This window comes from Neomonachus schauinslandi, chromosome 9, assembly GCF_002201575.2.
Source record: "Neomonachus schauinslandi chromosome 9, ASM220157v2, whole genome shotgun sequence".
NCBI classification, from domain to species: Eukaryota; Metazoa; Chordata; class Mammalia; order Carnivora; family Phocidae; genus Neomonachus; species Neomonachus schauinslandi.
This window is the reverse complement of record NC_058411.1, coordinates 106,251,615-106,269,811: the sequence shown is the minus strand read 5'-3', so window position 1 is coordinate 106,269,811 and position 18,197 is coordinate 106,251,615. Positions and strand designations below refer to the sequence as shown.

Sequence of the window (18,197 nt, the reverse complement as noted above, 5' to 3'; positions counted from 1 at the left end):
AAGGAATGAGATCTTGCCATTTGCAACGACGTGGATGGAACTGGGGGGTATTATGTTGAGTGAAATAAGTCAATCAGAGAAAGACATGTATCATATGATCTCACTGATATGAGGAATTCTTAATTGCAGGAAACAAACTGAGGGTTGCTGGAGTGGGGGGTGGGGTGGGAGGGATGGGGTGACTGGGTGATAGACACTGGGGAGGGTATGTGCTCTGGTGAGCGCTGTGAATTTTGTGAGACTGTTGAATCACAGATCTGTACCTCTGAAACAAATAATGCAATATATGTTAAGGAAAAAAAAAGAAGAAGAAGAAGGTAGCGGGAGGGGAAGAATGAAGCAGGGGAAATCGGAGGGGTAGACGAACCATGAGAGACGATGGACTCTGAAAAACAAACTGAGGGTTCTAGGGGGGAGGGGGTGGGAGGATGGGTTAGCCTGGTGGTGGGTATTGAGGAGGGCACATTCTGCATGGAGCACTGGGTGTTATGCACAAACAATGAATCATGGAACACTTCATCTAAAACTAATGATGTAATGTATGGGGATTAACATAAGAATAAAAAAATTTAAAAAAAAAAAAGAAAGTGAGGAAAAATAAAATAAGCAAATCCTTATAATGTGTGGGCAAGGGAGTAAAAAATAAAGACAAGTCATACATCAACCAACGTGTGGGAAGTCTTCCGGGAATTAAAGTTTTCCTGTGTCGCTGTGAGTGCAGTGGTTAACAGTATTTTATTATTTGACCTATAATAAAGTTATAGCGAGCCACATTTAATCTTTTTAAAAATCTCTGTTGTCATGACCTATGAGAGTTAGCCACTAGTCAGTCACACTTAGCTATATTTAAATTTAAATTAAATATAATTTAAAATTCAGTTCCTCAATTGCACTGGCCACATTTCAGAGCTCAAGAGCCACATGTTGCTGGTAGCTACCACACAGGACACTGCAAATGCACAAAATTTCCATCATCACAGATTTCTCTATTTCTGCTGCTTTAGGGCTGGGTTTTTTGTTTGTTTAATTATTTCTATCATTCCTTAATATCAGATTATTTTATAGTCATCCTTTTAGAACGTTAAGGCTGTAAACACCTGAACATATTAAGGCCAATACTTCATTTTATAGGCAAGGAAACAGAGGCACAGAGACCGGATTTTTATTCTACCTTTCTTTTAATCAGTTTACCTCAACAAAAATCTGAGGATCTGCTATGCGCCAGGAACTGTGCACTAGGAATTCAAAGATAAGTAAGATTAAATTCCTGCCCAGAGGAACTCAGAGTCTAGTAGAGAGTAAAGATGCTCAGTGGGATCATCTGTAATGTGCTCTAACGCAAATGTGTTCAAGGACCTAGCTCAAAGTCAACTTGCCCACTCCGGGGGTTCTGAGATGCCTCCTGGAAAAAGTGAAGTATGAAGGATAACTGGAGTCAGGCAAAGAAGAGGGAAGTTCGGAGGCACAGAGAACAATACTGGCAGAGCAGTGCATAAAAGAAAAGAATTCAGTATTTATGGAATATAACGTATAAGAATAAGAGTGAATACAGATGACCCTGGGAAGCAGTAAGCAGGTGCCACTTCATGGAAAGCTACATCTGTCATGCTAACAAAGTGGGGAGTTTTTACTTCACGACGTTAAGAAGCTATGGATTGCAAGGGAATGGTAAGATTAGATCTGCATTAATCACTTAGGTTGCTACCAGGAGAGAGATATGAAGAGGGGCCAAGAACGAAGAGGGATAGATTACTTAAGAATAGGTTTTTTAAACAAAGACAGAATATGAGAGCTTAAACGAGGGCAGCGATGGTAGGAAGAGAGAGAGAGAAGACGGATTTGAGAAATATTTAGGGTGGAAGTTTGATAGGATTTGGTGAGTTTGGTTTTAAATAACTGAATCTGAGGAACCAGTGGAATGTTTTGGTGAAGGCAGTTAGCCAGCTATACATATCTGTATTTGAAACTCAGGGGAAGGTCTGGGAGGAAGGTATTTGGGAGCTGGTGCTCATTTAAACCGTAAGACTAGATGTGATTATCTCTAGGTAAAGTATGCAGAAAATGGACCAGGGATGACACCCCAGGGAAAACAATGCTTCCCTTAGGAGAATCCACTGAAGGCAAGTAACTGAGAAAAAAATAGAGAAGAGTCTTTCAAGGAGAAAGAGGTTGGTAGGAAATGCAGCAAAAATATCTAAGATGAAAACTGGAAAGAAAGTTTAAATTTGGCAATCAGACTGTCAGTAGTGACATCAGTGGAACGATGGGAGTTAAAAGAGCACATGGCTTGCAATGAGGAGGTGGACAGCAAGTGTAGACCACTCTTTGAAGAAAGTAGGATGAGGACAACCGGAGGAACACAGAGCTCTATCTAGAGTACAGAATAGCCTGTTTGTGTACTTTTTAAAGGATGAAAAAGACCTGACAGGTAAGGCTGACAGGAAGAGTTTATAGAGGGACAGAGAGCAGATAAATGAGGGAGTGAGGTCTCATAACACTGCTTCTAAGCATCTCCACCTGGATGTCTCACAGACATCTCAAATACTAGTGTAAGCATACACTCTGATCTTTCCTCCTTTACCTCAATCTTTTCCACACTGTTCTCCATTTCAGTAAATGGCCCCTACCATGTAACTCCTCCTAGACTTCTCCTTTTCCTTCACTCCCCACATGTAATCTGCCACCACGGCTACCCTTCAACAGTTCTCGAGCCATCAACTTCTATGTCCATCACCATTACCTATGTTTAAGACACCATCACCTCTTACCTGGACAATAGGTTCCTCAGTGGCCTCATCTTATCAGTCCAGCCTCTCCTCAATTCAGTCTTCAGAGCAACCTTCTTATTGCCCAAATTTGATGATGTCACTGCTTAAAAATCTTTTCAGGGTTTTCTATCATCTACCTTTATGTCATCTGTATGAACTCACCCCATGGCTATCTCTCTGGCCACTGTCCTCCTTTGTTTTCTTTTCTCTAGCTCCACTGCCCTCGTCTCTTGGCATATTCCCCTCTCATCTTGGGGGTTAACTCCTCCTCACCCTTATAATCTTATCTTAAACATCACAGTACCAGGGAGGACTACGTTCTTCTGTTATTACCTCCAGAGTTCCCTGTCTTTTTTCTTTAAGGCACATGTCACAACTGTAATTCATTAATGACTCGTTCAGTCACTTAATTCTGTCTTTCCCACCAGACTGCAAACTTCTAAGGGATGCAGAGACGGTGTGTGTCTTGTTTAATGCTATATTCTCCTGTGCCTGGAACACTGTAGACTCTTAATGTAACTTCTTGAATGAGAAGAATAAATGAATACAAGATTAACTTTGAGCAGAAAAAGGGACATTTCCTCCTAAGACTGAAGAGAATAAGTAAGGATAGGTACAAGTGTAGATAAGCTGAAAAGCAGTTATGGCAGCACTAAGATTAAGGAAGAAATGGACATTTGAGGGAATTCACCTCTTGTAGCCCCAATTTTCTTGCAGTGGCAGTGTGCTGCAAGAGGGGGAGTAGTGTCTGAGTAAACTATGGCCAAGGTTTAAAGTGACTGCTGCAAGGAGAGGAGACAGGAACGTGACCAAAAATTAGTCAAGGGCTGCCTCTGCGATAGAGGAGACAACTCTACACAAAGGTGAAAACCACAAGACAAAAATCTACTAAATCTACTAAATCAAATGAATCAGAGTAGATGTCTCTGTGAAAAGTCTCAATATTACTAAGTTTATTCTTTCAAGAATATAATAGTGCCTGATTTGATGAATACAACTCTGCCAGCAGATTTACTGATAAGATTAAGAATGACTTACAATGAATATATTTTTAGGCCATTTGATTTTTCAAAAATCTGGAGAAACCTGTCAACATTTTCTTCTGTCAAGTTGTTTTATACAGTCTTTTAATTATACAATTAATTTATTCAGAAAGTTATTTCTTTATAGATAGTATAAAGGCAAACAATCTGTTCTTTGGTCAATTACAACGAATATCTTACTAGTAGGATCCTAATTAATGTTTTATTGGTTCTCCAGGCCAGTAAGTAAGATAAGATATAAACTGTCACAAAAATCCCACTCACTCTGCAACTACTCTCCACTTCCAGCATTGTATCAGAGATGAAATAAATAGCCTCTGAATTAAGAAGTTGTTGCTGCTTAATAGTGACTAACAGTGGTTCCTTCCAGAAAATAAAATAATCCTGGCTCACCTTCCTACTCTCCCTCCAGATGGTGCTACAAAGCAGATATCTGTCTGTTCTTCTTTGTCCCTGCCAACTGGTGCTTCCTCTCCCCTAGACCCCAAACCAGTGCTGTCATTCTAGCTCTCCACTGTCTTTTGAGGAATGTCTACAGAGGCATTAGCCAAAAGTGTGCTCCTCTTGACTCAGGATTATTTGCATTTTAAAAAGGGTTCTTTTAATGCAGAAAAGTCCTTTAATGAACTACTGAGGGCATACTGCTATTCAGAAGTAGTGGGATCTTTTACTCTGGCACAGAAACAGGTTAGCAAAAAAAGATAAAAGCTATACAGAGGAAAGTGAGAGGAAAGCTGGCCGTACTACTTTAGTTCTTTTCACCAGAGTGTGCCTAACTAAATCTGAGAGTGGGTTTCATTAATCAACTCACATCAAGAACCCTTAAAGAGGAGCTATCTAATCCCTGCCTGTAAAAGTTTTGTTTCCTGTGTCCAGACCCATCTCTGAATTCATCCATCCATAAAGAATCTATCTCTCACAAAGAAGAGAACAAAAGAAGAACTTATTTCTCCTCCTGGGAAAGGCTGCCAACCTCTGGCCTTCATCCTCAAAAACTGAGGCTAGAACGGTCAATTTGTAGACCTTGCTGCATCTCAAATTCTACACAACTCTATGAACCATCTAGTTATTCATAACTATGAGCCCAGACTTTGGAGGAGCTTTAGAAATCACATAGTAACAACCTCTTATTACAGATGAGGAACATGAAACTCAGAGAAGTAGAGTGACTTGTCCAAGGCCTACATAACTGATTAACAGAACCTGCTTCGTTATTATTTTTACCATCCCACTATCTTTTTACTTTATTAATTCAGGGATACAGTCATCACGTACCCTGCACATTTCTCCTGGATAAACCTTAAATACAAAATAATTCTCATGAAATACATGCCAAGATTTCCTTCCTGTCTCCTAGAATTCCATAAACATTTATTTTATGAAGTTACAGTAAAATATTCTTCCATATTCATTTACTGGCTTTCTAAAGTTACTTTTAAGGTCAGTAAAATAGAGATTATAAAATATAGGTCATAACGAAGATATTAAAACTACTTCTAAGTCTTGATTTACTTTATTCAGAAAACAAGCTTTCAGTGTTTTGAATCCTCTATAACAAGCTCTAGTGAAAAGAAATTTCTTTCGTTGAAAATATACTACTCTAACCTTTACCAAAATAGTTCAGCTGCATAAATGAAATAAGTTTATCATACGTACTTAAAGCTCTAGAATGATCCGGATTCCTTATTCCCTTTGCTCGTAACCTCTGAAGAAGAACTGTTGAGGACAACTGTTTTACAAGATACACTGCCATGGAATAGTTCTGGAAAAAAAAAAAAAAAAAGATGTAGAAAAACAACATACGTAAGTAAATAGTACATCTATTTTAATCCCACAATGATAGGGAAAGAAAACTAACACTTGTTAAAACACCTACTATGTGGCCAGGCACTATCAGGTGTTTTCATGAACAGGAATTAATTTAGTCCTAACCAAAAAGCTGCTGAGGTGGTCATAAACCTACTTTTATGGACGAGGAAAGGGAAGTATAGAGAAGTAAAAGAATTTTGCAACTTTCAAGCAATAAAGCCAGGTCTGTCATGCTTCTATATTACCTGACTACCTATGCTCAAAGCTAATCAATTTGAGCCACCTCTATAAAAAAAAAACACTGTTAAAACTGAAATATAAACCAAGGCCAATAAGATGTCAAAATCACCATAAACCACATTTAGTAGGTAACAGGTCTAAAATAGTAGCTATTTAAAAATTACAAATTAGATTGGCTTCCTAATCTATACCATCGAATCTCTCTTTATAGCGCTAACTAGTTTTGAAAGACCCTACGTGGGCCATTATCACAAAGGGAATACTAAAGATTTTCAAAGAGAAGCTGCTGGTTTGGCAAATGAATAGATGAATATCCATTACCAGCAGAGGACTGGTAGAGAAGATGGTAGCAGGAGAAGGAAACAAAGAAAACAGTTAATCAATAAAGCCAACGCGGAGTGAAGGGTACATGACTGGATAAGAGGAAGAAAAGAAGGCTGAGGCTTATTAAGGGTAGGAGAGAGATCTAAATGAGAAGGGCCACTTTCCATTTGGTGTTGGGATCAAGAAGAAGATCAAGAGATTTGGAAAGAAGCAAAAGGAAGAATACTTACTGCCACCTTCTAGCTTATAGCTACATACAATACATACATACTTAACATATATTATCTACTTAATTTAAACCTCGCAGAAGGCCTATACGAGACAGGTAGGATAAGTATTTTTCTAAGTAAAGAGTTCATTAAAAGGAGGCACAAAAAGATATGTCATCTGCTCATGATCATGCATCTGCTTGGTGACAGAGCTGGCACTAGAACCCAGGAAGAAAGAATAGGGCTGTCAGGACAGTGGACTTAATGGCCAAGGCTAGTGGAGTTCTCAACAGTTCTTGCAATAACACACCTTGTTTGCTTTGACCCTCCCAACCAACTTTCAGACTTTTCAAATATGCATTCCCCTTTTGACAACAAGAGGAAATATCCTCAGTATCCTCCGGAAGGCCAAATTTTCACTTAGAGTTCAGAAACCTATCCATGTTCATATGTTACATATTTTATGGGGAAAAAATGAAGTGTCAAAAAAGCTAATTTACAAGGAACCTTAAAACCTGCCTAAACTTTACAGCATACAACACACCAATCTAAAATAAAACTAAAAGGCTTCCTCTGGGGGAAAAAAAACCTTATTCACCTTTATTATTTATTTGATTAATATTTCGAGTATGACAGAAACCGGAGAAATGCTAATTAACACTGTGAAATTATGTACTGACAGCTTGAATCTTCAGTACTAGAAATCCCCCTCAGGCTTTTTATAATTTTTTAAGGAGAGATCAAGTAGAAACCACAACTACAAGTTCAGTGAAAAGGTATGTTCACTCTAGTTGAAACATGTAACCAAATTAAAAAAAAAGCAGCAGCAGCAAAAAGAATGTCAGGTATTAACAAATGCCACTTGTACTGATAATATGGAATTCAGTTTTGTATCACTTGAAAGAGATTCAGCAGCATAAAACCCCAAACCTTCACAGTGGCAAGCTATCTCGTCTAGGTAGATAATATACTGTTTCTGCTAACCCTTCAAAGTGCTACTTAATTCCAACTACTCATAAATACTGCATTACACTGATGTTTTTGTCAAATGCCTTCTCAAAAGTCTTCAAAATTGTCTATCAAGTTCAAAGGACATTTTCTCCATATTAAGATATAATCTACTCATGAAGTGTCCTTTATACCAGTATCTAAATAACTTTTCTATAAACAATGAGAGTTTAATAAATGCTAAATGCAGTGATTACCCTGAGGTAGGATAAGAAGTTACAATACAGCTCACTTATTTCCTTCAAGCACTACTCTGGCTCTTCTTTAAAAAAAAAAAATATATATATATATATATATATATATATATATATATATATATATATACATATATATTGTCTTTTTAAAATTGAGATATAATTGACATATAACACTGTGTACGTTTAAGGTGAACAACATGTTCATTTGACACATTTATATATTGTAATATGATTACCACCTTAGCTTTAGCTAACACTAACTCTGCTATTTCCTTTGCAGATGTATTTTTAACACTTCTCAGTAGTAACTAATAATCCCCAAAACAGTAAGAGATCTTATGCAAATGAAGAGTATCCTTACAAGTTGAATTAAAACTAGTGACAGAAAAACATTATAATAAGTTATCTTCTGGGCTTTGGTAAACAAAATTTTCTTTCAATGTTTTACTTCAAAAAGAAGGTCTCTAACTTGTAGACTGTGGTCTATTCAAAGATCTTACCTAGTAGACCACTTTCAAATCACTGAACATACTGTCTTCTTTCTGAGGTTTGAAAGGCTTTCCTCTCTTCTCTAATGCTTTGTATCAGCACCACATTTCCCTCCTCTGCCGAAGTTTGGGACTTCTTTCATAGTTCATTGTAAACACCCTGGTAGGCTATACGTTTCACACCCACAGGCAAAAAACCCAATACAAAACAAAAAACATTTTTCAATATCCTCTTCAAAAAGGGAGACAAAGGCGAACCCCCAAAGTACACTAGAAGTAAAACATTTAAAAGGATTTCAAAAACCTAACAGTGATATATTTAATTAAGCAAAGGAAAAAAATATAATCTTGATAGGTGTCAAAAAGGATTCTGATAAAATTCAAAATCCATGTCTCACAAAGATATCCAGTAAAAGAGCAATACAGGAGTATACTGTTGATGTAATTAAGTTCTGTCAAAAATTAATTACATCATTATTTGTACTAGTAGTATTCTCATTTTCGTAAGAAACAGTTGAGCATGTCCACTAGCACTCCCATTATTTAACATTGTTCTGAAGGTTCTAGCCAGCACAACAGAAAACAAGAAATTATGACATAAGTACTAGGATTATCATTATTTGTATAACGATACATCTTTTCAAACTCAGAACTGCCCACCTGGAAAAACCAAGAAACCAACTAAAAAGCTGTTGGAACCAATATATGAATGCAAGTATTAAGTAAATATTCAACAATAACTAGCTTTTAAATAAACCAACAATAAATAAAGTCTTTAGAAAATATAATAGAAAAAAGATCTACTTAACAACAGCAACTATAACAATAAACAATATAGGAATTAATAAAAAACATGGAAGATCTATAAGAAAAAACTTATTAAATGACTGAGGAACATAAAAGTTCTGAATAAAGGGAGAAACATACAGCTCCTGGAATGGAAATATTAAATACTGTAAATAAATTAATCCTCCCTAACTCAACGTACTAATTTAAAGCAATCTCATTCCAATTCCCAGTAAGATTTGGGGGAGCAATTCAGGGGAATGTGGCTCCCTCTCTGTAATTACTCTTCCAACACTTCTGCTCTCCTCACAGCCTCCCTCACCCTTAGCTCACATTTTCTTCTCTAGCCCAAACTTACCTTCTGAGTCTAATATCAATTGCCTATTTAGAACGTCTCCCAGGCATCTCAAACTCAAAAGCTTCAAAACTGAACTCATGATTTTCTTCATCATCTAGTTCTCCAACACTCCTTCCTCCAAGGCAATGAAATGACCAAAAACATGCCTAAACTCAATTCTTTTTCAGTGTTTCCTCTATCTCGGTAATATTATCATTTACCTTCTCATTCCAGCCAGAAACCCAGGAGTCATCCTTGACATCTCCTGGTTTTCTCCGCCCCTACTTGTAATTTCTTGCTCAGTCCTACTGACCCCTGACTTCTCTCCATCCCTACTGCCACCGCTCTAGGCTAACACCCGCTCTCTTCCACTAATACTTCAGCAATAGCTTGTTCCTAAGAGGTGACTGCTCTGCATGATTCTGGCCTCCATTCAAACTGTTCACCACTCTGAAGAAAAACTTTTTGTAAACAAAAATATACTACTGTAAAATTCTCACTTAAAAAGAGAATATCCTGGGGCACCTGGGTGGCTCAGCCGTTAAGCGTCTGCCTTCAGCTCAGGTCATGATCCCGGGGTCCTAGGATCGAGCCCCGCATCGGGATCCCTGCTGAGTGGGGAGCCTGCTTCTCCCTGTCCCACTCCCCCTGCTTGTGTTCCCTCTCTCGCTGTGTCTCTGTCAAATAAATAAAATCTTAAAAAAAAAAGAGAGAGAGAGAATATCCTTGGGGCGCCTGGGTGGCTCAGTCGGTTAAGTGTATGCCTCCAGCTCAGGTCGTGATCCCAGGTCCTAGAATCAAGCCCTGCATTGGCCTCGCTGCATTGGGCTCCCTGCTCCTTGGGAGTCTGCTTCTCCCTCTCCCTCTGTCCCTCCCCGCTGCCTGTGCACGTGCGTGCTCTCTCTCTCCAGCATGCTCTTTCTCAAATAAATAAATTTTTAAAAAAAGAGAGAGAGAGAGAGAATAGCCTTAACATTAACAGTACCTCACAGGCCCTGCATGGCCTGACCCTTTCTTACCTCTATAGCCTCATCCTGTACACTGCTCTTCCCCACTCTCTGCACTCCAGCCCCAGTGGCTCCCTCTCAGTTTCCTGAAAAGAACCAGGCTCACCCCTGCCACTGAGCTGTTGTGCAGGTTGTGTCCTCTGAACCTTTCGCCCAAACTGCTTCCTTCTGCCCTTCTCTTAACTCTTGGCTCAGTCACTACTTCCTCAGCGAAGCCCTACCTGACCTCTGCCTAATTCAAAGTACCCTTTAATATACTCTAAAATCACCGCACACCTCTCCTTCCATAGTCCTTCTGCTAAGTATGTTCACCTTTTTTGTGTCTGACCACCTGGCTCCAGACCTCAGGCTCTAAAAGAATGAGGACTTTCTTTTCTCACTATGGTACTGTCAGTTTTCAGTAAAGGCACGGCATACAGTAAGCATTCAATGAATTTCAAATGAATTAATGAATAGACATGAGCTCACATGATAAAACTGAAATAATCAAAAACATTCTGAAATTGTCCCAGAAAAAGAATGCAAGACTAAGGAACAATATAAAAAAATTCAGAAACACACATAGGATAAATAAAAGTCAAACACATAGTAATGGTGGCTTCTGAATCAGCATTTATTTAGTTAATGGTGTCAGACCACCTGGCTACTGAAAAAATGAAAGTAAATTTTTTATTTCACACCACATAGAACTTGCGATGGATTATTTAAAGGTAAAACAAAAAACCTCAAAAGTCTAGAAGAAAATATAAACAAATATTTATGTAAGGTTGGGAAGGGCAGACAGACTTAAGTGTGATGGGGACTGAGGAGGAAAGAACACACACACACACACACACACACACAAACTGGTTAAAAACTGGCTCTATAATAATTTAAGTCCTCTAAATATTAAATAATCACATAAATAAAAGTAAAAGGCAAACAAACTGGAAACAAATATGTGCAACATGTGAAAGAGGTTAAGGCTTAATATATAAAGAATTCATAAATAAGAATAAGAAAAACAGCAATAGAGAAATAAATATGGATATAATTTTAAAATGTAAATCACAACAAAATATGTTCAATCTCAGTAATAAAAGGAGCACTAATCAAAACAATATGGTGCCTTTATTTACCTACTAAACTTGGTAAAGATTTTAAAGAAGATAAAAGTATTGATAGGGTATGGGTCAAGGGGCACACAAACACTGAAAGTCAGAGAATAAATTTGCACATCTTCTGGTAAGGCAATCTGTCAAAGTACACAACATTTCTTTAAATTCTGCATGCTCTTTGACTCAGGAATTCCACTTTTGGGAATTTAAGGAAATTATATGTTTGCAAAAGCATAGCTACTAGGATGATCTTTGAAACAGCAATGAATCGATCAATCAATAAATCAACTAACTGCTCAACAATAGGGATAGACTAAATTATGGCATATTCATACTGGAATATGACCTAGCCATTAGAAATCATGCAGATGAACACGTAATAACATAAAAAGACGTTCATGATAAATGGCTGAGTGAAAGGATCAGGTTATAAAACAATGAATACTGCATGATCCCATTTTTTAAATGGGAACATGCTGAAAATTCATTGTGAGACAAAAATAAATCCTTTTGCAACTCATTTTACATTATCATTTACATATAAGCTCAGGTAGCCATGGAGATCATCCCTTCCTTATAATACTAAAATCTAGTAGAAATAAAAATTTACTTACTCTTCCAATTTCTGCAGTCCAAGAAACAACAATGGTGTTTGGTACTGTTGTGGACAATCGGACAAGTGAGGTGATATTGATTGGTCGGCTGGGTCGCTTTGGTTCCACACCATTTTTTGTAGGTGGAAGATAACCCTAAGGATGAAATATCATTTATTTCCACTTACTATTTCCACAATCACTTCAACTTCCATTCCTAAAACAAACAAAAAGCCCCCACAAACTACATACCAGAAAATATAAATATTTTCATTAAAAATTAGAGAAGCAAACATTTACAAGATTATTTCTCTAAACAACCCTACAGTCTCATTATAGTAAGCCTGAGAATAATACTGGCGATAGAAGTTACAAATCTCTAAAACTTAGGAATCAGGATGAATTCATAAAGAGCTTGGATAAGTATATAAGGATCATTTTAAAGGTGACCAATAATAGCCTGCACTCTCATTCTCTGTTTAAGACACAGCATTCTTCCCCTATTCTACCGCAGGCTTCCAGACTCACAAGAGTACTGCTGAGGTTTTGTTGAAACAATTTCTTGTCTCTCAAAATCCAGTATAACAATAAAACTGCCACACCCAACTCCAAGGCCTAAACTTTGTCTCCACAGCTAATGTCACAGCTGTTAATTACACATAGTTGGTACAAGTGCTTTACACAGTCACGTGAATATACATCCAAAATAAAGATGTTTTCTTAATGAAAAACTATGATTAACAACAGCTGTCATGACTTATTTGATAGCTATGTTGCCAATGCATTTAAAAAATAGTTTTTAGGACTTACCGGAAGGCTGCAAGGTTTTGTATTCACTTTCACACAAAGATTGGGTGGGAAGTGATCTTCTTGTGGACAACTGGTTTCTGATAAACAAAACCTAAAACAATAAAGGACAAGTTTAACTTCCTTTATTAAAGGATGACCTCAATATTTTTGTTCAATAGCTAATCTAAAAGGTTGCTAAACTTAACAACAAAAACTACTAGAGCTAGACATTTCACATGATGAATAAGCACATTACACAAACTGAAAATAAATAATTCTGTCAATGTAAAGTTTCAATGATCACAACTATCAACCTACAATTGTCTTCATAATATTGCCGATCATTTGCTTAAGCATGTTCTAGGAAGGAAAAAAAGGCTCTGTAGTGGAATAAATTAAAGACATTCTGAATCAAAAAATTAAATTATCTTAATATAGAACGTCTCAGAGCTAGGGTAACATGCACTGTAACTTTCTAAGAGGGAGATATAATACACAGTATCTCTCAAACTTATCTGCTTATAAAATAGTCATTTCTTGGTTCTTAGCAGAATATACTGAAAATGCTGTAAGTCCATCCCTAAGACCAATTCTACCCACTAAGCCAAGGTACTCCATTATTCCCTGAGAAGTGAAGGTGTTGAAAAATAATATTATTTGTACTATATCTACATACATTTAAAACACTATTTTAGAAACTCATAATTGTTTAAGAAAACTATGGACAGCTACATAATTTGTAAATTCTCACTCTGTTCATGCTTACATAAAGAAACAAATCATTAATTTGCTATTTAAGACATCTTAGTAACTTCCTTATTCCCAATATACAGCTGAGGCTCACCCCACCTTTTTTTTTTTTTTTAAGATTTTATTTATTTATGAGAGAGAAGAAAAAGCAAGGGGAGCGCCAAGCAGAGGGAGAAGCAGGCTCCTCGCTGAGCAAGGAGCCCAATGCGGGACCTGTTCCCAGGACCCTGGGATCATGAACAAAGGTAGATGCTTAAACGACCTGAGCCACCCAGGCATCCCAGCTCATCCCACCTTTATAGAACATTCACAGCATCTTTGAGTTATATGTTAAAAAGTTATATGTTAAAAAGAACCCTATCTGAATTCTGTGAAATATTCATCACACACAAACATCTTCCCTCACCATCTATGGTGTAGGGTCTTAACCTGCCAGCTATGGAATCTGTATGTGGGAGGATCCATAAGCTGGACAATTTTCTATGTACATATATACATTCATCTGTATGGGGAAACAATCTGTAGCTTCCATCAGATTCTCAAAGGGTAAGGGACCCACCCATAAAGGAGTTAAGAATTACTGATCTACAAAGATTTTCTTGAAATATACATAGCAACACAGATGAAAATACACAGACATCAAAGCTCATAGGATCATCTCTAACCCCAGGAAAACCTGTTACAGGACAATCTTTTATACTGCAACAGTAAAAGAATGCCACAAAGTTTTTAATAAATTATTCCAGTGCAGTGATAAATTTAAAACACAGAGTCTGGCTGCCTGAAGCTACAGAAAAGAATGATTTATATGACAAGTTGACTCCTATTCATTTAAGTAAAAGGCAAAAATCTAAGGCACCCTAACAAACCAAAGGGAAAAGAAGAAAAAAGAGGAATAGCAAAAAGTTGCCGTGAAGGAGTTCGTGGTGGTGGGGAGGGGAAACAGGTACATAAATGAGAACAGACTAGGAATCTAATAGAGAAAACAGTGACCCTAATCCTGACCAAATTATTTTCATGCTTTAGACACAATTTATAATTAGGATAATAGGTATACACTCCCAACTTAAATAATACACAGGGATTGTAGACCTTGTTAACGAGGGTAAGGGGATGAGGATGAAAAATAACCATTTTATCAAAACGCAAAGAACCACCTAACAATTACCAACTCTAATACAAAATGGTTCTTTTTTCATCAAGTTCTGGAGATAAATTTGAATTGAAAATGGCTAAACCATTTATTTATTTATTTTTATCTATCTATTTATTTATGGGCTAAACCATTTTTTTTTTTTAAGATTTTTTATTTATTTATTTGACAGAGAGAGAGAGACAGCTAGAGAGGGAACACAAGCAGGGGGAGTGGGAGAGGGAGAAGCAGGCTTCCCGCCGGGCAGGGAGCCCGATGTGGGGCTCGATCCCAGGACCCTGGGATCATGACCTGAGCCGAAGGCAGACGCTGAACGACTGAGCCACCCAGGTGCCCCAACCATTTTTTAACCACCAAGATTCCCTTGAAACCACTGAAATAGAGGGCTGATCTATCTTAAACAGAAAACATTCCTTTGGAAGGTGAACCATACCTGTTGCTGTGTTATAGAATGCATGTATATTAATATAAAATACTGAAGACAGGAACTAGATCTTTTGTTCTAGAACTATGGTTTTCAAATTTTATTTTAGTCTTGGGACTCTTTCTTCAAATGAAAACTAACCCAGAAGTCAAACATGCAAAATAGATCAAAGCAGTACTACTTTGGTTCAGAGTGTGTGTTGGGGGGTGGGAGGGACCTAGCACAGACCCCTATGGGTGGCTCCAGGCAACAGTTTAAAAAACAGTTTCAAACAATAATGTCACATATCAGTATGAACAAAAGAAAACTGCTGATGCAGAAGTAAGCAAAATTACAGCACTATATAATTACAAAGGCATCATACTTTAGTCCTTTAATTTATTCAGTCATTATCATGTTCTGCCCCGACAGAGGATAAAGTACCTTTTACATAGGAACATCTTTGTCAGTGCACTCTGAAATCAAGACTTCAGGGGTGCTGGGTGGTTAACCAGCTCAGCTGGTTAAGAGTTTGCCTTCAGGGCGCCTGGGTGGCTCAGTTGGTTAAGCGACTGCCTTCGGCTCAGGTCATGATCCTGGAGTCCCTGGATCGAGTCCCGCATCGGGCTCCCTGCTTGGCGGAGAGTCTGCTTCTCCCTCTGACCCTAACCCCTCTCATATGCTCTCTCTCATTCTCTCCCTCTCAAATAAAGAAATAAAATCTTTAAAAAAAAAAAAAAAAAAGAGTTTGCCTTCAGCTCAGGTCATGATCTCAGAGTCCTGGGATGGAGCCCTGCATCAGGCTCCCCGCTCAGCAGGGAGTCTGCTTCTCCCACTCCCTCTGCCTCTCCCCCCCTGCTCATGCTCTCTCTGTCTCTGTTTCTTTCTCTGTTTCTCTCTCAAATAAATAAATAAAATCTTTAAAAATAAATAAAACTTAAAAAAAATAATAAAATCAAGATTTCAACCTCTCCTCTGCTTTCTCACTGTTTTCATCACTGCATTTTTAAGCCAATTTCAGAGTTTTTCACATCATTCCCTAAAGCACTGAGCGGGTGCTTTATTCTCTTTTCTGACCTCCTAATGTATTTATAATTTGTACATCAACTTCGGATCCAATTAGTGAGATTGTGGCTATCTGTTTGACTGATCCTTCCCACTTTAGGGAAAACAGCTTATGGAGGAAAACATCGGTCTTATACTCCCTCTTCTATCCCTACTGAGACAAGACTAGTGTGGAGCAGTTAGGTTCCTACAGGGATAGTCAAAGAGTAAAAAGAGTACCATAAGATGGTTTATATAAGACAGAGAGACATATTAACATAAAAGAATTCTTAGATATCCTTAGAAAAAATGAGCTAAGAAAAGAAACTGAATAAGGGGAATCTGTGAATCCATGCTAGAAAATTTTCCATTCGTCTTTGCAAAACTATCAAGAGAGGTCTCATGAAATCTAGAAAAGAGTTTTTAAATTAATGATTTAAAATACAGGACAAAGCAAATTAGACTGTTTGGTTTTTGGTAGTCTGTGAGACACTTAACCTAAGTACTAGTTCTGTATTTACAGTAGTTTGTCATCCTTTGCACATTCACAAAAGAGTAGTTCTAAAGAGCTCACACTATCATATCATTTAAACATATCATTAGCTGGAGCTTCTCAACCAACTAAAGGCAACCAAAACGGAGAAAGGTGGTTAGATATATGGTACATGACTCGCTATATTAAAATCTAAACTGTATAAAAATTAGGATATTTCGTAACAGGAGAAGGTCTTCCCTCACCCAAACATCTAAACCTAGTACTTTCAATATACTTATTGAAAATTACATAATTTTTAAGACTCTTTAAGGAATATTAACTTTTAAACATTGGATATATACTGTAGACAATACTGTACCTTAACTGGACCTGCACTGTGAAGTCACATTTGGTCCCAGAAATATCCCTAGAAAATACAGGGTAGGAACTACAATTATTTTTAAAATATGCACATGAAAGCTGATTCAAAGATACTGTTACTCCTAAAGTTCTTCTAATTATCAGAGATATAACTGTTCTTCAGGTAACTAACACTATAATAGCATTTTCAATACTAATATTCGCATGACACTAATACTCACCCAAAACACTGCTTTTAAAAATCACTTATTATAGACATTACTGGTTTCAAAGGCCAAACTGCAAGTTACACTTGAAGAGAACTTACATGGAACTACTGATCTGCTGCACTTGCTGTGGTGTCAATGCAAATGCAAAACAGGTTTCTCGAAAGCGCTGGCTGTTGTCTGATGCTAAAGAAGAAAAGAATTATACTTTTAATTACCTTCAAATTCATCAATAGAGAACATAACAGCCAGAAAAAAAAAAAAGCCCAATTATTCACATGACTTTAATTAACTGGAATATATTCTAGAGTTTAGATAACAAGGCAATTAAAGCACTGAAAAGTAAGAAATGTGCCAGTTGTAATGTAACAGAAATAGACACCAAAATGGCTAATTTCAAAAGCCATATCAGGATTCAAATTCAGAAAATACATAATGAAAGAAACACTAACTGAAAATTAACTAATCATACAAATGTGTGCATCTAAAAAAGCACACTTGTATAAAAACATGCTTATATTAATTTTATTTAAAGTAGAAAAATATAAACCCATTTAAAGACACATGGTTTCTGAGCTAAGTAACAAACATACACATCTGGAGATCTGCAAAGGTGAGGTGACATTTGGTCTTGAAGGCAAAATACGAATTTTATCATCTCCTGCCTAACTATACCATGCAAGTGTTACACACTAAATACCATAAATAGTTTCTCCTAAACTTAGATGATCTGACTTCATAATCTGCCTGTGGTCACTATCTCAAAGAAGGAAAGAGCTACAAAAAGAGGGGAAGGAAGGGAATGAAGAGAGGAAGGGAGGGAGGAGAAGGGACGTAGGGAGAACGAAACAAACAAAGAGAGCAGGCAAGCACGGACAGGTCTGTGTAAGAGCAGGGATTCCTACAGTATGCTGCTGTGGGCAACAGTAATTCTATTGGCTTATACCAGTTACATGCATATTTTAAAAATCAGCCCTAATGTTTCCTCAGTGCTTGGCACAAGAAGCAATGAATGATTGCTGAACGAATAAAAGAATATGACAACTTAAAAATACCAAACTATTTAAACTATACCTTTCAAGGGTAATTT

At 37.3% G+C, this 18,197-nt stretch overlaps 1 protein-coding gene across 1 annotated transcript in view; it reads right to left on the bottom strand.

Annotated features, from left to right (window-relative positions):
* PIAS1 (protein inhibitor of activated STAT 1) overlaps nucleotides 1-18,197 on the bottom strand; it is a 117,196-nt gene that overhangs the window by 22,632 nt on the left and 76,367 nt on the right. The window contains exons 3-7 of the mRNA XM_021693800.2: nucleotides 17,209-17,293; nucleotides 16,900-16,947; nucleotides 12,717-12,807; nucleotides 11,928-12,062; nucleotides 5,468-5,573 (exon numbers count right to left, since the gene is read on the bottom strand). Coding sequence (XP_021549475.1) covers nucleotides 5,468-5,573; nucleotides 11,928-12,062; nucleotides 12,717-12,807; nucleotides 16,900-16,947; nucleotides 17,209-17,293 — 465 coding nt within the window. The remainder of the gene's footprint in view (nucleotides 1-5,467; nucleotides 5,574-11,927; nucleotides 12,063-12,716; nucleotides 12,808-16,899; nucleotides 16,948-17,208; nucleotides 17,294-18,197) is intronic.